This window comes from Phaethon aethereus, assembly GCF_964289735.1.
Source record: "Phaethon aethereus genome assembly, chromosome: 2".
Taxonomy (NCBI): domain Eukaryota; kingdom Metazoa; phylum Chordata; class Aves; order Phaethontiformes; family Phaethontidae; genus Phaethon; species Phaethon aethereus.
The window spans coordinates 21,581,709-21,605,887 of record NC_138582.1 but is presented as its reverse complement, the minus strand read 5'-3'; the positions used below and the strand labels follow the sequence as shown (position 1 = coordinate 21,605,887).

General features: G+C 37.6%; 1 protein-coding gene across 1 annotated transcript in view; it reads left to right on the top strand.

Annotated features, from left to right (window-relative positions):
* The window catches only part of LOC309417556 (oxidation resistance protein 1-like), a gene marked incomplete at its 5' end in the record, with an annotated part of 140,545 nt that overhangs the window by 115,540 nt on the left and 826 nt on the right, over positions 1–24,179 (top strand). Inside the window, 4 exons of the mRNA XM_082015067.1 lie at positions 2,487–2,569; positions 11,127–11,234; positions 12,372–12,491; positions 17,624–17,776. Coding sequence (XP_081871193.1) covers positions 2,487–2,569; positions 11,127–11,234; positions 12,372–12,491; positions 17,624–17,776 — 464 coding nt within the window. The remainder of the gene's footprint in view (positions 1–2,486; positions 2,570–11,126; positions 11,235–12,371; positions 12,492–17,623; positions 17,777–24,179) is intronic.

The following is a 24,179-nucleotide window of genomic DNA, read 5'->3' as shown; positions in this document are numbered from 1 at the left end:
CTTCTCCAGGCTGAACAACCCCAACTCTCTCAGCCTGTCCTCACAGGAGAGGTGTTCCATCCCTCTGAGCATTTTTATGGTCCTCCTCTGGACCTGCTTTGAGTGGCACCTGTCTGCAAACTCTTCAGACATTTATACACGAACTAGTAAGAAGAAAAATGAAACTTAAATTTGAGTTTGGAAGAAAAAAAACCCACACAGCATTGGGCTATATACAAATGAAGTGTCTTTATACAGTGGTAGTATGGGCCACCTTTATTTCTATCTAATAGCATGGCGGGGGGTAGGGGAGTTAACTTGCTTGTTCCACAAGAGTGCTCCATGTATAGATTATTAAGTCATGTATGGGATCCTGGATTAGATCAGTCTGTCTTCAGCTGCATCATTTGACTTTTGATTAGGAGTATGTGAACCAGACTGCTGTTGAAAGAAAATAATTAGGCTGCTGGCAAAGCTTTGATATGGACTGAAAAACTTGGAATGACTACAGTCAAGCAGCTGTTGCAGTTTTTCAGTAGCTTGGAGGCTCCTGTTGTGTTGTGAGGTCAGGTAAAAACTTTGGTGGCAAAATATTTGACCTGGACGAAGAGAATGTTGCCTACTGTTAGTCTGCACACAAACTTCTAGTGTATTGTGTTCCTTACTGACTTGGTTTAATTTTCCCTAGAGACGTTTGGAGCATCTTTAAAAAAACGTTAATGTAATCTGAAGTAAAGGTTTCTTTCAGGCAACTTTTTAAAAGCTGCAATTAGTAAATAAGGGAAGAAATACCTTTTAATGCATTGAATGAAGATAGTAGGATGCAGAATTGTTTAGAAATGTTTAGATTTAGATGCAGAAATGTTTAGTTTTTGAGAATTTCTAGAGAGTTTTTTGAAGTAGGCTTAGTCTTGACTGTCATTCATAGCTATAAAAACTTATGATAATTAATACCATCTATAGATGAATTTTTATCTTGTACGTATGGGAACATTCTCCCTCAGACTTTTTCCAATATATTGAGAAAAGTAGAATCAGTCCAATGTTTATTTCCTTATTGTAAAAAGAGCACCTCAGCAGAGTACTTAAATTGAATCTGCTATAAATCACTTTTATTGTTGCCCTCTGCAGCTTGCCCAATATAGGAAATGTAAGGTATTTGCTGAGGTTTCATTTTTTTATGTGTATTTGTTTCTTGTTTTTTGACACTGCAGAACTTCCTGTGTATTTTGTGTTGGATTTCCACACACACCCCCCCCACCCCCATCTTGATAATTTCAACTACCCATGTAGAAATGAGGGGTGTATGAAATTCGTGCAAGTATTTGTCTAGTCTCTTTTCCAGTGTTGCAGTCGGGATGCTAACTAAAAATAGTAATGCACAAAAGTTGCTGTCAATTTATAGCAAGTTTTCTTAGTACCTCAGGTGAGGCTTAAATAGACATACAGCATGTTTTCTATTCTCGATGTAGCTGTGCGGAAATATTTTTAAGTAAGGTTTGTTTCTTCTATTCAATTTGGTTTGAAATATTTGATTAAATATATTCAGTTATGGTAACACAAATGTGAATGTATCAAAATGGGAGTATAACTAATCCCATTGCAGCATGAAAACCTAACATATTCATGTAAGTATTTCGGGCTCCTTAATAGCAGATATTTAACTGTTGAAGATGGAGGCCTTGTGGTAGAGAGCTAACTTTTTAAGAGATTCATCTAAAAAAATGCATATGTGTAAAGCGGATATGTTAAAAATCCACTTTTCTAGATATGTAGAATTAAATGCTTTCTTCCGAATCATCTAAGTACACTGTTACATTGTCTTAATCATAAATATCAAGCCAATTAGTATCAGGAAGTAGAGTACACTTCAGGTAAAAATTGTTGTTGATTTGGCTTATGAAATGGAGGTCATCAAAATACAATGCCCCAATAAAAAGAACAGTTCTTAGCTTGTGTTATTTATTTGGAATCTTTATTGTTTATGCATAGGCTGTATGTGTTTGCTACAGACAGGATAACTGTGGAGTTAAAATACTCATGCTTTTTTTTAAATATAAAAAAAGCTTTAAATACTGTACTTATCAAACAGCATTTAGACAACAAATCCCAACTGATGAGATCGAATGTACAGGAATTCTAGATCATCTCCCCTCTAGATAACAGTAGTCTGGGTATGATATGAAACCAGTTAAACAGAGTAGTTCCAGAAATGTTGCGTCCTCATGGGGTCAATCTCCTATTTAAGGCTTCCTGGATAGCAGCAAGTACTTACGCAGTTAATTGATTCCCAGTTATCTGTGGCTTATATTGGTCAAATTCTTAAAACACTGCAGAGGTATGAAGTCCCTATTCTAGCAGCCGGTTGTCTGTTAGACAGAGTCACCGGGAGCAAGCTGTGTAACTGGTGAATTAGATGTCTGCCCACGGGGCTGTAGTCAGCAGCCTGTGACAGTACTGAGAGAGGAAAATGAATTTAACACGCACGTTGCCTCAATTTTTTTCAGACACTGGCCAGAAGAAGACCCCAGACAAGAAAGATGGGCGACGCATGTCTTTTCAAAAGCCTAAAGGGACTATTGAATATTCTGTAAGTTACTGTTTTATTGTTAGAATGTCATTGCATAGGAAGTGCAGACTTAAAGTTTCATTACAATATATAAGCAAAACAGTAATGTGCATCACCTTTAATCTTAGAATTGTGTGTATCTGATAGCTTATTTTTGACAGGAATTAAATGTGGAATTAGCTAATAGTACTTGAATAATGCTTTTTTATTTGGCTTTTTTTAAAAAAAAAACCCCACAAGCTAATCGGTCTGACTAGTTCACTTTTAGGTAACTAGTTAGAAATGGTAAGTAACATTAATTATAATAGCATGTGCAAGTTCCCTGTTTTCAGCATTATTAATAAACTGCTGACAACAGAATGAAGTTGTGGGGGAAAGCTATGTCTTGATACTGACCTTCTGGCATTCTCCTAATAATTTTCATAGATCTATACCTTTTACTGTACAGATCTGTTTCTGCAGCAGTATCTGAAAATGGAGCCTTTCTCTGCCTGTTCTGTTCTTGAAATGACCCTCAAACTGTGCTGCAGTCAGCTTTTCACATTTGTGGTTACTAAGGGAAACTGAAGTGAGAAGTATCTGTCTTGTGTTATATACTGGAAATATAATTAAGCCTATAAATAATGCTTATAGGGTTGACATTACAATAGGGAAAGTCTGTCACAGTTATCTATGAATGCTTTTGAAGCTGGACATGATAAAAATGAGAACTTCTTTACAAAAAGTCTTCATTTGACCTCTTGGTGTTCTTTTATTCCAAGAATAAGAGACTATGTGGGAGACTTAACTCTTAATGTTACATTAAGCCAAGCCAGGCTTAACTACCGAGAAGGCTGTGATAGTCATTTGGAGAGAGACAGAGGATGTGTGTATTGGAGCAAGCAGCACTTCATTAGTGTGGCTTATATTGGCAATTTGAATATCATTCTAGCCTATACTAAAGGCTTCCTTGAAGTTAAAATTCAGAAAAGAAATTTCTTCTGCTGAACTTCTAGCAGCTGAAGAATGGTAAAGTAAATGTGACTGTTGTTTCTTTTACATTAACCCCATTTTGTCTGAAATAACTGGAAAAAATGCTCAGGTGTAGCTCTGTAAACCTGGGGTCCTCTTTAGTCAGTAAATCCCTTAACTTGTCTCTTGGCACCGTCTGCATGCATTTACCTTGGTATGTGAGATTCCAGGCAAAGCTGAAGCGCCAAGTTTTTCTTTTTTAAATTGATAAGTTTGTGACAAGTTGTCATGCATTTCTGCAGGTTTTTGTGTTCCAGTAGGTGGGGTTTTAATTACAAAAATAACTTTCTTAACACATACTGAAGCATGTATCACTTCCTTCTGAGTCAAAAAGACTATTCACAAGTATCAAAGACTTTTTTTGTCTTTAAACTTAGTCCAGCTTCTAAAGGAGCCTGTTGTGCGTATGGAACATGGTACGTTTCAGCTTCACACATGCAATATTCTGTCTGGTCTTGCTGTACCTCTCACTCACGAAGTACTTCAGTAACATCAAGTTTTCAGAGCTTTTGATTATGTGTCATGCACATATGTCTTAATAAAATACACAGATCTAACCTTTAGGAATCAATATAATGTTCATTATATGTATAAGAGGTCTGGTAACCGTTGTGATAATTTGCTACTGTTATTATTTATGACTTTATACAATGTGTAGAGATGCACTTATGTCTGGTTTCTACCTTCATCCTAGTACCTCTCAAAGCAACAATGCACGCACACACACATGTGCATATTTAGATGTCTGCATGGGTTGCTGCTTTGAGAAGAAGTAGAATGATGAAGTCAGAAACCAGACTCTCCCTGGCCCAGTATTGTTGAAAAGTTAGTGGAGTGTTTTCCTTTGTTGTTTTTTTGTAATAATTTAATGTGTTAGTTTTTCCAGTGGCTGCCTGCTTTCAGGAGGGAAGGGCTTATTTGTATTCCTGAAGCTTAGAGGGAGATAGAATCACACTGATGCAAACTATGGGTTTTTAAGGTGAATGACACTTCCCACCTGAATTTTTTTAAAAAAGAGCATTTCTTTGGGGACAACTAAACAATAAAATATATTTTCTCTTTAAAGATAAAGCCAAAAGACAGTTAATGTTGAAGATTTTAATCTAAAACTCCAAAAGCATAAAAACTTGGAACTACTGCTCTGTATGTAGTACCAGAGGGAAGATGTCAGCAGATGTGGTGCTCAGTGAAGGAAGCAAGTCCTAAGCTTATCCAGGCTAGTAGGTTTAAAAGAATGTCACTAAGTTAATTTTCAGTGACTGCCTCTAAAGGGTACAGAAGACTCTAGTTTATTTTCACTATTATTGCTTACACAGTGAAAAATTATTTTTTTAATGTTAATACAGTATCTCTTCTTTTGAATGTTAGTCAACAGATTAGATGCAAATTGATATTATCTGTTTTTTCAGAATTCACAGTTGGTGCGCCAAGCCTACTGTGTTCCCCTTCTGCACACAGCTGATGCATGTGAACAGGCTCTAAGGACCGACAGAGCAGATAGTTTAGGTGAATTACCTTGCCAGCTAGAACCTGTAGTCCTCTGTTGTTAAAATAGCATTTTTATGTTGCTTATTTGACATCATTATATTACTGTTGCATTAGAAGTATTTTGTATTTACATGTTGTACAAACACAGCCAGTGTCTGCTTATAGATGTTAGATGAGTCAACTACAGATAAAGGAGCATAAGCAGACAGTGTTGGCCACTGATCATCAATGATACTAGTATGGTACCAGTTGCATGACTTCAACGAAAGCCTTCTAAACCCTCTTCCTTTGGAGGAAAAAAAAGGAAATAAATATTTTGTGGCTATTTACAGATAGCTTGTTGTACTTGAGAAAAAACTATACAGGAAAAGCACTTTTTGTTGGGGAAAAAAAAAAATTACAAGTGAGCAATGGAGGCAGATGATTTAGTTTATCTTTGTTGGAGGCTCCACTGTAAGACTTCTCTTCCCCTGCCCCACTCCCTCGCCTTTAACTCTCTGGGGATCGAAGGCTGTGCTCTTCTCCTGAAATAGCAGATAAGCACCGTAACACACAGGGTATGCTCTCCAGATCATGAGAAGAGCATGATATCAATTAATGAAGGTCACACAAGCCTATAGTAGACCAGAGTCTTAAGACTGAGTTTTAAGCCAGACTCCTCAGTTTTGAGCTGCCGGTCTTCCTGCATGTGATCTTTTCCCAGTTTCTTAGTGTAATTCCAACATCCAGAAACTGGGTCTTGACTCTTTTTGTTTTAGTTAGAAACCAGTTAGATAAGTATACTGAGAGCAAAAGTACAGGGGCTTTTGAAGTCAGCTTCTTAAGGTAAAGCACTGCACTAAAAAGAATCTTTGATCCTTTCTTAGCTCAAGGGGTGTGGGTGGCAAGTGTGTTTGTGGTGACCATCAAACAGGTGAAAGTTCACTAGAATTTGAACCCACATGAATACTTGGAATTTCTTGTTGTAATGACTTGCTGAGCATGTTTATTTTGAGAGTGGATAAATGGTTAGTACCTGCTCATATCTTTCTAGAGTAACTATGGGTTTGGCTTTCAATTGTAGGGTAGCTTGGCTAGAGTGCTAAAGGTTCTGTCTCCTGATGCAGGTAGCTTTTTTTCCCATCGTAAGCCTTTACATGCTGTTTAAATTACTACACACTTAGGAGTTTTTGCTTTTTTCCTTGGTGCTTTCATTTCAAAGCCAGGGATTGTGTTTTTGTCTCACTGTCACTTTTCCCTGAGCATGCCACTGTTGTAGTCTTTTTCCTAATTTTGGGGGAATACAGAAAAGGTGGATCATAATAATGGCATATTGCTTTTTCTGTTGTATCTTCTGCCTAATTTTAAAATTATTTTTGGAATTGCTTTTATGATATTTACAAGTTCCTTTTTCCTGATGTTGCATAATACAGAAATTAGACCTATTAACAATTAATTTAGTCCTAATCTATGTTATTTCTAAAGGCTTGGGTACAGCGCCAAAGTTGTTGTGTCTTCTTCTTCCCTTTGTCCTCACCCCTCCTTCTAGTCTTCCCATCTCTTTTTGTCAGTTCCTTTTAATACTCTTAAACCATTGTTTTGTTGTTTTTCTGATTCTTGGACAACTAGTCTTGAAATACTTTTTTAAAAGTATGGCTGTGCTATATGGTGGCATGTTTTTTTTCTTTGCTTGTTCTTAAACTATGCTTTTCCATGAAGTTACTCTTTCAGCTTTTGATTGTTCAGATTCTATTGTTTGAAATTGTAGAAAGCCTGAGAATTGGAAAATAGGCCTTTGAATATAGGGCCTATACTTCCTCAATACTTCAGGAAGTCTTTATTACATGAAAGCTTCTTTGATTTAAGAAAGTATCAGTGCTGGTCTCTGAAATCCCACATATTGTGGAGATTCACCTGTGCAAACTTTACAGCCAGATGAGAAAAGGAAAATTATAGTTGCCATTCTTGTGTTCCTGATTTGTGAGATAAACCCCTTAGTTGCCAAGAGATCTCACTAGATGGTAAAAGAGTGCATTCTTAAAGAGCTTAAGTTTTGTGAATTTTAACTGAATGCTTTTAATTAATTTATTTTATAGCATATCATAAGTTAGTCTAAATCTCAAATATTTAAATCATAACTGATACCTAAGGAATATCTACCTAGAAGCTAACCATTGTCCTTTAACACTTATGTGAGAGCAGGCTTTTGAATTAGGCAGAGCTTTTGTATCTCACTTTACAGTTTGTTTTAGCAAACATTCCATATTATGTAGACTTTCTGATGTAAGCACTACTGCACTACTGTTCTTTAATTTGGTTGTTGGTTTTGTTACTGTCTATGGAACAAGTAGTACATACTTGGTCAGGTTAGGGTCCTGTTTTGATTTCTGCTTTAGTACCAATTAAGTGGCATAGAAGAATATTCTTATTTTTCTCATTTATGTGATCATACAGTACTGAAGTACTAAGAGGTACTGCAATGGAGTCTTTCATACCTGAAATACCAATACAGAGAAGGACTTGCTGCTTTGTTTAGCTTAATGGTTTCTTATATAGAGAATTGTCATAATAGAATTAGAAATTTCTGTTAAAGCTAATTACCATTTCTTTGGCAATACTTACCTTTTTTTCTTTAGTGAATCTAGGCTGACAAATGCACCTTTACAAAATGATAATGAATTCTGTATGGAAAGGATTTGTTTAACTCTTGCTTGGGAACTTTAATCATGTTAGTATCCCAAGCTGCCCTCTGTTTTTATCTGTTGAACTATAACAGCCTTCAAAGTACATTGTATTTGTAGCACACTTTCTTGCAGGACAACCCACTTCTCTATTTAAAGGAAATAGTTTGCTTCTCTGTATCTGTCAGTTATACTTTCTTTATTGCTGTGCTGTCAACATGTGTTCACTAACATGACACAACTTTGAAAAAAGTTAATGAAGAGAAGACATTTCTTTTCCTAAATTCTTTTGGGGCTAGTGTTCTGTTTAGTGTTAAATTTTGGAACATTTAAGTGGGAATGCATTTTGAAGAGTAATTATTTCACTTTTTGTATACTAGTTTTGCTTTGCTGCCAGTAAGAACTCTGTTTGCCAGCTATTCTCACAATGCAAATAAAATGTATTGAAATATTTAAATATTTAATCACCCCATATTAAATAATGCTATAACCTGTAGATACATATTTTTCCATTCTGGCAAAATGTTTGCTTCTTCTGTAACAAATGAATGTGCCTCATTACATTCTACTGACAGCAAAATGTATAATGCCTATTAGTTATATGGAATATACTAATTGAACTGGAACAGTCCATAATAGAGTACAGTTGGAAGCAGGTTAGCCTAGTGTATGTTTTACTACTTGCCTCCAGTGCAGTATGGCTACTGAAATAGAGTGGTTTAGTCTTCTGGTTCCAAACGCTGCCTTTTTCTGGGTGACTGTGGTAGGTCAAGGTCTACTCTTAGAGCAGGCAGTACCAAAAGCTATTAGAACATGTATGGTCCCAGACTTTTCCTTCCTTCCACTTGCCGTACCAGGTTTGGGGTTTTTTGCCCTCATTCAGTTGCTCAAAGAGAAGTAAAACATATCTACCTCCAAGTCCAGCAATAGTTGACAAGGCATATAAGACATGGTGCTCCCACATTTTTGTTAAGGAAGTGAGCGAAGAGCAGAAGGTACCTAGAGGGTATGCAGTCAACTAATGATATCCGCTGGCTTTCTCAAAACAGTTGAGTGTAGACCATATACTATGAAGAAAAATGTGTGTTTGTCTTTTACTTTTTTTTTCTCTTCCCTACTTTTCCCTCCCCTAGATCTAAGGAAGAAATTTTTTATCATGAGGGTGGTGAACCACTGGCACAGGTTGCCCAGAGAGGTGGTAGATGCCCCGTCTCTGGAAACATTCCAGGTCAGGTTGGACAGGGCTCTGAGCAACCTGATGTAGTTGAAGATGTCCCTGCTCACTGCAGGGGGGTTGGACTAGATGACCTTTAAAGATCCCTTGCAACCCAACCTATTCTATGATTGTGTGACTCCTGAAAATTAAGTAAAGAAAAGGGAATTTAAAAGAGAAACCATTCTTTTCTGTAATTGTCAAGAAAACTTAGAGCTAAATGAATAGCCTGAAAATATAAGGAAAATTAAACCTGTGAATAATTAGTCTAATACTTACTATTTATATGGAGTGGAAGGTGTGTATCTTCTGCAGAGGAAATAAGAGGGACAAATGAGAAGACATTTAAGACATGAATCAGTGGAATTTTTCTAGCTGTGCTCCATATTTAGCAACAGAAATATAGCTTTGCTTATATTTGTTCATTTTACCTTAACTCATAAGATTTATTTTTCCTGTTACAGTGTTTATGATGTCTTGTGCCATTATGCAGTGAACTTCTTTTGGTTGTATGCTGCCTTGTCAGATGAAGGGATAATACTTGCTATGAACTCTTTATTCTGACATTCTCTCTGTAAGCTGTAGGCAATCCAGGAGACTCCTGGATTGCATGGAGGATAACTTCCTATTTCAGGTAATAGACAGCCCTACCAGAGGGGATGCCATACTGGACCTGTTGGTCACTAACGCAAGTGTGTTAATTGGTGACATCAAGACTGGAAGCAGCCTGGGCTGCAGTGATCATGCACTGGTGGAGTTTGCAGTCCTGAGGGATATGGGACAGACAAAGAGTAAAGTCAGGACCCTGAATTTTAGGAAAGCAAACTTCCAGTTCGTCAGGGAGTTAGTCAACAGGAGCCTCTGGGAAGCTGCCTTCAGGGACAAGGGAGCAGAACAATGCTGGCAGAACTTTAAGGACACTTACTGTAGAGTGCAAGAGCTCTTGATCCCCAGATGTAAGAAATCAGGAAGGGAAGGCAAGAGGCCAGCATGGTTAAGTGGATACATGATGGGCAAACTAAAGGGCAAGAAGGAGACGCACAGGGCGGTGAAAGCAGGGACAGGTATCTTGGAATGAGTACAGGGATGCTGCATGGTTGTGTAGGGATGGGGTTAGGAGGGCCAAGGTGCAGCTGGAGCTAAACTTGGCAAGGAGTGCAAAGAATAGTAAGATGGCCTTCTACAGGTATGTCAGCCAGAAAAGGAAGGTCGAAGAAAGCGTACCCCCTCTTGATGAGCAAGACTGGCACACTGGTAATAATGGATGAAGAGAAGACTGAGGTACTCAATGACTTTTTGCCTCAGTCTTCACTGGCAGTCTGTCTTCTCACATCTCTTGAGGGGTTGGCTTACAAGACAGGGACTGGTGGAGCAAAGTCCCTCCCACTGTAAGGGAAGATCAGGTTCGAGACCACCTGGGAAACCTGAATATGCACAAGTCTGTATTGCTCATTGAAGGGCATTGGGATAGATGACCTTTAAAGATCCCTTCCAACCCAAACTATTCTGATTCTAATAAAACCTTTTCCCCTTTGCTTTCTAATGTTCGTTCATATTGAATACATTTTAGGAGATGGGGATGACAATAAGAGCTTGATAAAAATCCTTTCCTTACTTGGGAATCACCTGCTCAAAATGCTTATGCTCCATCTGCTGTCATACTGGTTGACCTGTTTTGCATCAGTATTTTTACTTTTTATCTCAGTGATGGACATTACTTGAAAGTCAGGTTAACAAGCCTATTTCAACAGGAAGTGGGCGTGTTTGCATTTATAGAGGTTGCTTCAGCACTTTCTGAAGTGAAGAACAGAGGAGTTGGAGAGGGAGAATGAAGGGCTCTGAATCCAGTCAGTCGTGTATTGGAATAGTGGTACCCAGGAGTGAATTTATAGATGAGAATTTCTGGTGCCGTAGCTGAGCCTACAGCTCCGGGTGTGTGGCTGACGCTGCTGGCCACCTGGAAACGCTGTGGGAAGGCACGTGTCCTTATATAGTAATATCAAAATAGAATAATATTTAGGGGGTAGGTAAGTTTTTGGGGGTGGTTTGTTGTTTTGGGGGGGAGGGAGGCCAGTCATGAGATACGAAGACTTAAAGTTCATCAAAATCTCAGTAAATCTACATGTGATAAAATTTGTAAGCCACTATTTGAACTAACTGCTTACAGGTTTGTTTTTCTTTTTTCTGTTTTCCCCAATTGATACAGGTGGAATCAAGAGATACTTTAAACAGTATTGCCTTGAAATTTGATACAACACCCAATGAACTCGTTCAATTAAATAAGCTTTTCTCCAGAGCAGTCGTTCCTGGACAGGTACTATTACACTATATATGTTACTTACCCAACAAAGGCCTCTTTTTCCCTATATTTCTCATCTCTACCAGAGAAAGTGTTGAAGTACTTCTTTTACAGGTTTTCCTACTGGCTTTGTAAAATACTTTTTTTCTTTAGTTTGTGAATTCCTTATGCCTATTAAATAACTGCCTAAAAAGGGAACATGTAATGAAGCTACCTGTCTCTCAAATAAGATCAGGGGACTCAAAAAACTAAATATACTTAATGGTATAATAACACTTAGTTACAAGCTAAATTGTTACTTTGCAGAAATAGCAGGCTGTTTACCAACCCTAGCTCAGAAGACAAATTTAGGATACAGCTTACAAACAACATTCCTGACTGCATGTTGCTGCCTGCAATTCTATTTTAATAAATTGAATAATGTTTCCATTCCACCCTGAAAACTTGCTGTCTTTACCAGTGGTAGAAGAACTGTCATTCACTTCTTATAGGCACTACTGCTTAAGTCTTTTTCTTTCCCTGTTTTTTTGCCTTCACTTTTCACTTCTTGTTGAAAGCCAGGCCTGGAAACAAGTGATAGGTCAGCTATGGTATTAGCCCTCTGGTTGAAAAAATCCCGTGTTTATTTCTGGTTGCTGCAAAAATTTGCCAAGGCAGCTTTGAATGCCTACATTGGCCAAAATAATGTATTTAAGGGCTGAATAACTTCAGCTGACTTTTTTTTTTTTTTAACATTCAGTGCTAAGAGCTATGTCTCTGAACTTGTTCCTCAGCCTGTTCCTTGGTTGTTCAAATAGTAGAGTAATAGCAAGAGAAATAGTTGGGTAGGCCTTCCTTGGACACTGTATTGGGTGTTTCTGGCATGCTGTGTACTTCTAATGCTTTCTCTCTGAGCTTTTTTCTCAATTATTGTGACTAAAGATCAGGCTTATCTCAAGATAACATTTAAAAACTTTAAAAGGAAAAATTAAGAAGTACTTTGTGTGGTGTTATTTATTCCCTGAACTCATAATTTGTGTTAAAATTAACAGAAGCAGGAATGCTTTTTGTATAGCTTATTTTGAGAAAGCATAGCAAATATACCTGAACGAGTGGGAAATCTAAAGTAAACCTGAAATCATAACTTCTAACTGCATTATATCTTCTTTATAGATTTTGTATGTTCCTGACCCAGACTACATTTCTAGTGTGGACAGCTCCCCCTCTCTAAGTCCTATAAGTCCCCTATCACCTACATCTTCCGAAGCAGAGCTTGACAAGGCTACAGTAAATGTAGGTATACCTGTTGACCTTGAAATTAATTTTCCCTTACAAAATAAATGCTACAGATGCTATGCTTTCTTCTGAAACTATCCTTTCATTTTGAGGAAAAGTACTTTATAACACTTGGAGTTGAAAAGTAAAATAGTACCTTTTTAAAGTAAATACAAGCTTTCAATCTTCGTAAATGGCAGTTTTCTATGTGAAAACTGATTTGAAGGCAAGTTATTTGTAGTAAAATACTATCCTTGCACACTGATATCTCATATACTAGTTCCTGTTGGATTTCTATATTTGTTACCTTTCAGAACTAGTTATGTATTTGTCTCTAGTCTTATTGGTAGTTTTTGTAGCAATGATAAATTGGCAAGAATACTTAAGTAGCAAAAAGGTAAGGGCTCCCCCAGCTCCCTGTAGAGGTGTGGGAGGGGGTTCTCTAGCTTCATTTGACAAAACAAAGTAAAGAAGAAAAAATGATAAATTGGCAAGAATACTTAAGTAGCAAAAAGGTAAGGGCTCCCCCAGCTCCCTGTAGAGGTGTGGGAGGGGGTTCTCTAGCTTCATTTGACAAAACAAAGTAAAGAAGAAAAAAAAGTCTGTTTCAGTGAAGGGCTAATACAGACCTGATAATAGCTGACTTCTAGTCAGTAGTTCTACCTTTGTAGACTTTCAAATATTAAAATTGTTTAGCCATCGAAGCTGCTCTGTAATTCAGCTCAAATGTAGATTTTGGCTAGGAGCTAAGTTTGTAAAAGCATGTCTTTCCAGGAACATTGGTTTGCTGTCAACAGAATTCTATGGGGAGAACTCCAACCAGGAAGATGCAGTATCGGAGCCTGAGCTTCTCTGCAATTCATGCAGTTATGACCTTATCCAGATGTTCTTTAACATGTCACTACTATTCTTTTCCCAGTTGTTATTATTTTTCTTTCAAATTACAAATTTTCTTGGTAGTGCGCAGTCAAGCTGTCAAATGTCTACTCCAGGATTCTGTGTGCTCAAAGTTTAGGAAGGTTTGAGGTTTTAAGCATTTCTGTATTTATTTGCTTGCATGACTTGGTCCAGAGAACTTTAAGTACAAAGGTGTTGCTTTGTTGCTGAATAGGCTCCCAAGCTGCATTACAAAGGCTGTGATGACTCTTTCTGAAAATTACTATTTGGTTTTGCTGCCATACCTTTACTCTGACATAGTATGCCTATTCTCGTGAGATGTCTGCTGTCATTTGTACTGAATAATTTCTTTTATGTTTTATGGTGAACTGAAGGTATTGTAGCACAGCAAATAGACTAGTCTGCAAGAATACGTTCTTCTGTATTGGTCTCGGAATGACTGTAAATGCTAGGATAGGCCTACCCATACAGCATATGTCATGAGAAGTTACTCAAGGGAAAACTGTTTGTTTTACTACTAGAAATCAGAGCTCTTCCTACAGTGCACTAGATCCCATGTCAGAAACACCTTATTCTTGCTTTTGTGGATTATTTTGTATATGCTTGTTTGCACAGAGTAGATAAGGAGACTTAACAGTGTAACCATACCTGTAATTTTTTTAAACATTTTATTGACTGTTTGCTCATAGCAGAGATAAAAGCTTGAAAGTGTAGAAGAAACAAAGTAGATTAAGGTATTTTAAAAGTTGAAATCCTCTTATGCAAAAGTTCATGTTTTTTAGCGTAGCCTGTTTGTTGTTGGCAACAATTAGAGTGTTAAATTTCATTTAACTGACACTATATTGTTGCAGAACTATTTAGTGCATCTCACCACAAGTATTTCTTAAATGCTTCAGGGAAAGTCAAACAAATGAGCCATGTGACAATATATAATAAAGTGTTTTCGGAAGTTTTTGAGGTCTTTCAGAGTGCATGCAAGGAGGGAAGGGATGTTCCTAGATACAGTTTGTCAAAAGAAAGCAAAGAACAGAAATCACTTGCACTTGTCAGTGTGGAGTCTCTGTGTGTTTGATTTGTTTTTTGTTTTTTTTTTAAACTTCTATTTGAGCAGTTAAGGTTGGAGGGTTTTGTTCTTAATCATAGCACCTGTTTTCCATGTTTCTTTTTTCTCTCTTTGATTGTTATCCTTATGAACAAGAGAAATACTAGCATATGTTCTCTAATGCTCTGTATTGATGTCATCTTTGACTTTCCTCCAATTTTGACTCTAGATTTGCAGTTTAAACTTAAACACATTTCAAGGTAAAGAGAGTATGTTACTCTGCCTGTATAATGTAAAGGGGTCTTCTCTCTGTGCTATGGTCATTGAAATCAATGAGTTCTTGCTAGAAATTGAATGAAATGGCTAACCAACATCTGAACTTCTGTTGAGGCAAAATATAAACTATGATGTGCTCTGTTCTTTTGTTTCTCTCATTAAATATTGGAGTAGCTTAACACAACCATGTGACTAAATACAAACCAGCATGTGGCTAAGAAGACCTGCATAACCCTGTTGAGTTTTTTATGTTGCTACACTTAAGCTAAGATTTCAGTGTGTACTTCAGTAAGTTTGTTAATGTCAGTGTTTATGTCCAGCTTAGATTTTTAAGCCCTTCTTATCCTGCTGGGTTTTGTGAAGCGTTTCTTCATTCAGCAGTTAGATGCACATATTTGAGAAGATCAATAAGCTTTACTACCTATAAAACTTTAAATCCACTTCATAATGACAAGGATGTTGTCATTAAATTTGAAAGTCTGCCACCAGTATTATTCATTCTTCTGTGTTGTGTGGCAATATGAATGAGAAATAGCTGTCTTATTCACAGTGGACTTCGATATCAGCTGGAGACTCTTGCAGTCACAATGGTAACCACATAATTTATAAGAGAAAGGCATATATAGAAGGAGAATTCACCTCTAAGAAGTTTACTTTTTAATTAAATCTTCAGCAGCTTTTTCAGCAAAACTCAATTCAATGTTCTATAAGTTGTTTTGGTGTGTTGTTTGCTTTCTAACTTCTAACAGGCTAAAGTAGTGCCAGAGGGATGATGAACTGAAAACAATTGTGTATCTGTTCCTGGATATGATTAAAGGCATTTAGCTGTACTAGCGAACAGAACCGAACAGAAAAGCAGAAAACCAAAGGGAACATAAAAGTTCACAGGTTTTATAAATAGTAATATTTTATTAGTGACTAAAAATAGCAATTACATATGAAATTGAAGTCTTTAAATGTTGTTTAAGCTCCAAAACAGGGTTGCCATGACTTAAATAGGCTTTTGTACAGTCTCATTACTATGTGTAGCTTTTATTTGAAACCAGTTTTTTCCCTATTTGTCCTGTCCCTGGTAGGGTCCTATGTTCACTACTTTGTTGGATGTACTGTTAGACAGCAAGATGGATAACTCTTCCTATTATCTGCCCAGGAAGGTCTTGAAGGACATCCTCTGGAAGTTGTATCTAGGCATATGAAAGACAAAGATGGTTGCAAACAGCCAGGATGAATTTTCCAAGGGTGTATCGTGCCTGACCAAAGTGATTGCTTTCTGTGATGAAATGACTGGCTCAGCAGATGAGGGAAGAGCAATGCATGATACTTACCTTGACTAGAGCTAAGCCCTTGACGCTGTCCCAAAGCAGCCTTGTTACAATACTGGGGAATTGCGAACTTGAATGGGTGGACTACAAGATGGGCTTGAAAAATTGACAGGATCTTTGGACTCTGAGTGATTCAGCATTTGTGTGTGTGGCTGGTTATTTTTGGTTGGTTGTTTTCTGTGGTGGTGGTGGACAGCTACAAATCCTTGAGGATTCCCTATTGGGGCTAATATTGTTTATAATATGCCCATCAGTGACCTGAATGGTGGGACAGAGGGCAGCATGCACTGTCAAGCAAGCTTGGGGTGGAGTGGCAGCAAAAATTAGGGAACCTGGTCATTGTACTGGAGGGAAGGGCAAAGGCTGCACATCAGAGGGACATCAAGAGTCTGGAGAGATGAAGTAACAGAAACATGAAGTTCAACAACAGCTAAGACCTTGCCTGCCTGGGGCAGAAAGAGCCCCATGTGGCAGTACGGGGTGAGGTTTGGCTAGCTACGTAGCAGCTTTGCAGAAAAAGACTAAGGGCCAGGGAGAGGTTGGGGCTAGTGTCCTGGTGGATATGTTGAACAATGTCCACTTGTCATGGTGAAAGCTAATCACATACAAGGTGACAGATGAAAGAGGAATCCAAACAGGTTAAAGAAATCTATTGTTCCTCTGTCTGGGGAGGGCTTGTGAAGCTGCACTTGCGGTGTTGTGTCCATTTCTGGCACCTCCAGTACAAGCCAGTGTGACATGCTGGAGAGAGTCCAGCGGAGGGCCGTTAAGATGGTCAGGGAATGGAAATATGAGACACAAGGACTGGCTGAGAGCTGGTGGGAGGCTGGTTGGTTTTTTTTTCAGCCTGGAGAAGACAATACTAACAGACAACCTGATTTCTGTGTTGTACTAACCAGTAGAACAGGTTAGAGGAAGGAGAAGAAGAGTCAGGTTCTTCAGAGGTTCAGAGTAAAACGATGGGCAGCAACAGCTGCAAGTTGCTGCACAAGAGGCCCTGGTTAAATAACAGGAAAATATTTTTCACATGAGGATGGTTGAACACTGGAGCTGCTTTCTTGGAGAGGCTATGAAATCTCTAGCCTTGAAGACTTAAACTCAACTGGGAAGGTCATGAACAACCTGATCTAATGTAGGCTTAGGCCTGCTTTGAACACAGGTTGGACTAGCTGACCTTCCAACATATGCTTCCATAGTGTATAGTATTATGGAAATATAACAGAGGACATGTAACAGGACTTCTGTTGAACTTGAAAAATAATCCTTTCTGCTAACTTCTGCTCAAATTTTGCATGTGACTGTATTGTATGGTTTCCTTATGTGAATTCTGATCATTATTTTGTTGTTTAGTCCCAGGTTGATTCTGAATATCATTGCCCACTTGAATTTCTTATCATGGGCTTGTTAAGCTGTGCTTCATTAGTTATATGCACTGTCAGATCAAAGCAGTCCTTTAAACTGCCGTGGATTTGGAACATTATTTTTATATTTGATTTCATGTCCAAGAACAACAACAAAAATTACACAACAGAAAATCTCTTAAAAGTTAATATTGAAAAAGGCAGGTTGCTAAGTTGTTGGGTTTTGGTTGTTTTTTTTATATTCCCTTTTAGGATCCAGATGGAGTCCAACGGAAAGAGTCGGCTGCTTCACCAGCGCATGCATGTGTTCGTCCTACAAGAGTGGTATCATCCACCTCCGAAGAGGAGGAAGCGTTTACAGAGAAATTTCTAAAAATTAACTGCAAATACATCACTAATGGCAAGGTACTTAAACATTCAGGCTTTACTGTTACTGTATGGGATGTAAAAATAAAGTGCATTTAAACTATAACCCCACAGTAAAATTAGTTACTGGTAGATGGATCAGCTTATATACATATATATGTCTATAAAAATGTATTCATTTTCTCATTTTATCACTGTTTCCTTTGGATTCCCAGACCACTTGTTTCTTAGATGTGATGCAAGCAGTTAATATGAGATTGACCTGTGACAAACTTCCAGTAGCCGTACGGCTATGTGATTCTCTTGTGTTGAGGGCATGAGGTCTGTTTGCTCCTTATGTTGGTATCTCTCATAAGTAAATCTCTTCACTTACAATGGCGAAGAACATGCCTTAAACTATAAGGAAATAGGTAGTTGGATAGCTTCACTTCCATTTTCCTAAAGCAGAACAGTCTGAGCAGAATTAAGTTCTGATTCTGCAAACTTCTGTATTGGGTATAGATGGTAGAAATCTTGATTATATTTTTTTAATTATTTTTACCTTTTTTTAAATTTTTCTTTCTTTGAAGCAGTAGTTAAAGGTCTCTCAGTAGTGTCATTACACAAATGCCTCCAAGTTAGTGGCACTTAACTTCCATTCATTTCATAGAGGCACAAGTCTTGTGCAGATTTTTAGGGACTGAGATCATGTCAAAAGACTACCTCAGAACGCTTTAGGGAAAAAAACAAGATGTATTGCTCTCCCACCCCACAGAAAAATTACTATTAGACACTTTAATCATGAAAAATCATGCCTTCGCTCAAGCTGAATGAATGCATAGGAACTCAAACTACTTGTAGTACTTCCCAAACTTCAGGTGAAGCAGGTATTTATATACAAATGCTGCTGATTTTGTGTTGCTCAGCAATTGGTTTGTAGGTATGTTAAATTAATGATAAACAGATTAAGGACCATCTACTAAAACTGCATTTTTCTTTTAATTGGTTTTGCTGATGGAAAGGATTGCAGAGCTATGTATGTCTAGACTTGAAGCCTTTTGACAGTACCTGTATATTGGCAAAAGCTGTGTATTACAAGTTGGTAAAACAAGTAATGGAAAAGCCTTATTTGTTACTTTGTTCTACTTCGCAGTTAATTTTCTTTACTCCTTGCATTCTGTCCCGAGGTGACTTTTCATAGGTTGATTCTAGACAAGTGATTACTTCTTGGTTTTAAGCGCTCTGATGCAGAGGAATTGAGAACTGTGAGCCTCTGTTAGAAATTGGCCATACTGGAAAAATACTATCTAGGGTTAAAACTTACAGCATATTTACGTGCCATAATTTTTTTATCACGCTATTATGGAGAGTGTTCGCAACATCTGTCTTTGACTTGCATCTAATAAAGCCTATTTTCTAAGAGCTTCAAGGAGAATTCCGCTTCTAAGAGTTGCATAATCCACCACAGTGTCGGCCCATACTTGGGGAGGTGGATGGGGAGAGAAATGAATGCCAACTTCCTCAGATTTTAGTGCCAGATTTCTTAAGTTTAGCATGTAATTTAGCCTTTGTGTCACATGTGGTAGGAATGTCCTCTGGCATGTTGTCTTACCCTCTCCTCTATACATTTCCTAATGATGCAGGATGATAAATCTTCAAAAATTTTCTGGTGAAAGCTTAAAAGATTCACATCTGCTTCGCACTGTGGAGATGATTTTTGAAGCTCGTTGTTAACTGTTTTGTAGAGCTTCAGACAAAGTCTGTCATCACTGTGACGCTCGTAAACTAAAACATAGCGAAAGCCTCTTTTTCAATGTGTTTAGTTTCACATATGCGAAAGGGCTTGTATTAAGATAAGGCTGTCTTATCTCTTGCTTTTCAAGACTGCTTATTCTGTATGTGTTTGGAGTTGGTTTTAGCCACACCTGTGACTTCTTGGACAAGGACACAGGAATTCTAGGGGATGCAGTGGTTGGAACCTGGAAACATTTGCTCTGTTACAATATTTGCTCTCTGTTATCTGGTTATAGCTACTGTTAGAGGCAGGGTGTTGGGCACAGTTAGAAACAGGCTGGTGTGAATACGCCGCATCCTATCAGACAATAAATCAGCCTAACCAGTGTGCAGCAGAGTCACACCTTAACTCCCTGTTTATTGCTTATGTAGGCATGCCCTTTCTGGCAGCCAGGCTGTTTGCTGCTTTTGTAGAAAAGTATGCTGCTCTGGTTTTTCATTCTTTGCACTGTTTGTTGGAGGCAGAAAAAAGTTATCTTAAACAGTCTGCTTGATTGAAACTGAAACTAATAGAGGAACTTTGAAATTCTTTGTTCTTTCTTATGCTTGCTCGGTTACTTGCCAGGTTACTTGCCTTGTTTTGAAAAGCAGTAGGTAAAGGAAAATTACTAATACTAAGGCTTTAAAAAAAACCCAAAACAACCTGGCAATATGGGCACAAAAAGCACAAACATATTGTTCATGAAATGAAAAGGAGGGCACTGATGAGGTTCAAGACATATACAAGAAGCAAAGAATAAAACTGAATTTTTATCTTTATGATAAGCTTCATAAATCATGAATTGTAGTTGCTGTTCTACGTTGTGTGTTCAAGACTACTGGAATTATTTAGAGGTAACTTCTGCTTGAAAACTGCTTGTCAGAAGTCCTCTTAAACCTTCTTAAAAGTGTGTTTTACTGAACTGCTTAAATGTCTGGGCTCACCAGTGTCATAAAGTTTGGCTCTAATTCTCTCTTTATCACGATTGTTTGAATTTCTATCTCAGATATTATATAGGATTTATTGCTCCCACTTCCTGAGGCTTAAGTAACTTTAATGGAAAGAAGTTAAAACCAGTTCAGAAATTAATATGTGCATATAGATACATTTTAATCTAATTTCAATATGCATGGTTTTGCTTAGCTGGATTAATATTTTTCTGGACCAGCTTTAAGGCTAAAGAGATCTATTTTTAACAGCCTGGTGTGTCTGCATGGTTTTCAATAATAAAGTGGCTCGGCATTTCTCCTTGAGGTTGTTAAAACTGAACTTCACCTGAATAGAAATTCACTTCATGTCTTTAGAAACGGTCTTACATACAGGAAACTTGACTTCTACAAGTGGTGTTTTGGGGAGTTTTACTCAAGAACCAGAAGTTCCTATAACAATATCATGCTGAACTACTTAGTAGCTATATGCAGAGTCTAATTTTTACTTAAGGTTCATTGACAAGAGTTTTTGGTACTTTTTTTGTCAACAGCTGGTTAGAAGTGTGGTCTGAGAAAAACAAGTCTGGTTATTTGGTGGAGGATGTCCTGAAAACCTGTTTCCCACAGTCCTCTATTGACAATTTAGCTGCTTACAGATGTTCTTGTTCTGTTTTTTCCCCCCAGGACTAGAAAATTAGGAGATCAGAGCAAATGCTGGCAGTATATTGCAGTCATGTAGGAGTTTGTAGTGTGCATGCCATTGCCCCATCTGTCTCTCTAGCTACTTTATTGGTACAAATAATTCTTAAAGTATTTTGAAAATTACATTTTTATAAAATGAAGTCAAAGAGCTGTTTTGAAGATGTTCAACAAATATTTGATTACCATCTAAAGGATCTGTGCTGAAGACACAGCATGACAGAGCATGACCACAAAGGAGAAGCTGAGCTCATCTCCATGTGTTGATATGGGTAGGTGAGGGCATAGGAAGGGCTTTACTTAGTAAATAAGACCCCATGCTGTTCTTTACTCTGAAGAATATATTCACATTGCAGATATTTTCAGCAGCTCAACCAGGACAGAGGGAGCTTTGGAACTTTCTCCCTGCTTCGAAAGCAAGGAACCAAGGTGATTTTATGGGGAGCAGACTTTAGGGTATCGGTAGTCTTCAGCGCTTGTAAGATAGTAGGGGAGGTTAGGTTATTGAAAGTAAGTCACTAAAGAACAGTATGCTATAGGTTTTTTCCTGGCATCAGTGTTGTTACTGATCTCTGGATGTTTTGTAGAACAACTGTGACATCTGCTGCCATAGTGCATGAATGTGTATGAGTAACCAGAAGAGTCTGTTCAGAACCTAAAATGAGTGCGTGGTACTAAAATGCTCAAGAGTTCATTGCTGGCTTACTCTGAGACAATACTTCTGAAGTCTATTTATTATAGAAATGCTAACATAGAAGTCTGTCTGATCTATAATGGCAAACCAACAAGGTAATGAAGTTTTAGGTATTCTTCTTTAAAGAGGATACGTCATTTTTATCTTTACCGATGCAAAACTGTGGGTTTAGCTCTCAAAGGGTGGAGCTGCTTCAGTTTCCATCTTTCAGGGAAGACTAGCATAATGTAATGAGCCATTCTTGACCGGTGGTTGGCTAGACACACATATGCTCGCACTTGCATGTTGTGTTCTGATGTTACCCAATTTTTTCTCACAGAATCAATAGCACTTTGTTTTTGTCCGTTCTAGAAACCCCATCTGTTGAGTAATACATGTTCCACAGGTTTTTCAGAAAGCTTTTCTCCTGCAAACAACTTAGAAGGTGGTAAAGACAGAAACTGTGTTGTCTTATAAGAGTCACAGAAATAGAAAAATGCTGGCATGTCTGAAAAAGCATAATTGAAACTTGGGGCCAAACAAAATAGTTCTGTATCTGGTTGTTACCTGAGCTTTACCTGGCTACCTAGGTTAACATGCAGTGGTCCTTGGTAACAATAATAAAAAAATGACAGAAATATTAATGATGTTTAGTGTAATACTAAGAATCTCATTTGTAGCCTGTAAATTTTGAGGCAGCAGTTCTTCTCTAGAGAGGTACCCTAAGTGTTGATGTAGTAACTGTGGACCATATCAAATAACTTGTGAGGCAGAAATGTTGCATTGGTCTGCCTTTTGTTGTCTTTTAAATAGATAACAGTGAAATAGGTCCTCTTAGAGGAGCTATAAAGCCAGTGTTTTCAAGATACGTGTATAATCTTTCAACTGCTTACAGTCGTTGCAAGTGAAGTGTTTAGTCAGCTTTTAGTCAAGTACATGTAAAAGCCTGATAGTTCCAAAGGTTTAATTCTCTATTTCTCAGTGTAATAATTTTAAATGGAATTACACTTTCAGATTAATTTTTATGCTCAGTATTTACTTGTTGGTGTTGAGGGTTTCTTCTAAGACCAAGATGAGCAAGCTTCTAGGTTTCTAGCTGTGTTTTTGGTGGAGGTTGTGGAGGTAGGCTTTAGAATCTTCCGTGCGTGTCAAGGACAACTGCTTGATGTACAGGTTTGGGATTTTTCCTGCCATCAGACAGGTCATTGTCAGACTGTTCTAGGAAGCTTCCATTTACAGTAGAAGGTTTCTTAAACTTGTTTCCCTTCCGTAGTCAGTAGTCTTGCACACTTTGGCCGAACGTTTGCCTGCAGAAAGATTTTTATCTACTGTTCCTCAGTGTCTGAGTCTAAACACCGCTAGGGTGCTATATAAGTTCTTTAAACACATTCAAATTTGCCTTGGAAACAGGCTTTTGTCTTGGATATTGATGACATTTCTTGCACATTCTGACAAGCCTGACCTGTGAGAGGGGTAAGTCGGTGTTTCTGAATTGCTAAAATTGAAGCTGAAGCAAGGTAACTGAAATGATATGTGCAACTGGTTCTTCATACATGTTATTCTAATGTTATGACACTCTAGTGTTCAGATAAGCAATGTAAAATTGACTTATGAAACTCTTAATATTTCAGTTGGAAGGGACCTACAACGATCATCTAGTCCAACTGGCACCAAGGCTATGGCCTTGACTTTTCTGGGTCACATCTGGAGAATATTAATAAAATTCCATTTTCATGTATGGTCATCAATGAAAGAGCTCAGATTTCAAAATTATGCTTTTTTGCACTATGTACTGAATTTACTGAAATATTTGTTTAAAGAGAAGCAGTTGTTCTGAGTAGACTCATACTGACTTTTGCAGTCATATTAAATTTATTTTCTAAACTACAGTGGATACAACAAAATGCAAAATTCTGTTTTCTTAATGGTCAACTGGTGGTGGTGTTTGTATGTGTTTCTAATGCGGGGGGGGAGGGGAGAGGGAAGTTTAATGTATTGTAAACTAGCTTGTTACCTGTAAATTGGAAGAACCCTACAGCTCATAGTATGAGTATCAACTTTGTTTAATTTTTTTTCATACTAGAAGTTTAAAATCTACTTGTGTTCATGTACTGCAGCACAGTATCATTGTGAATAAATCCATCCAAAGCTGCATCTTCAAAAATCTTTAATATTTTTAATCTAGTTTTACTCTAGAAACATATTTGTCCAATCAGTCAACAGGACCATTAAGTTAGAATGACTTGTATCAGATCCTGTTGTTGCCTTTGTGTAAAGAAAATGAAGATAAATGACAGTTTTTGAACATATTTCTTTTTTTTGTTGTTGTTCTTTTAATTAAATAGTAGAAAGTGGGAAGAGTTAAGAGTCAGTTTATAGACCATGCTT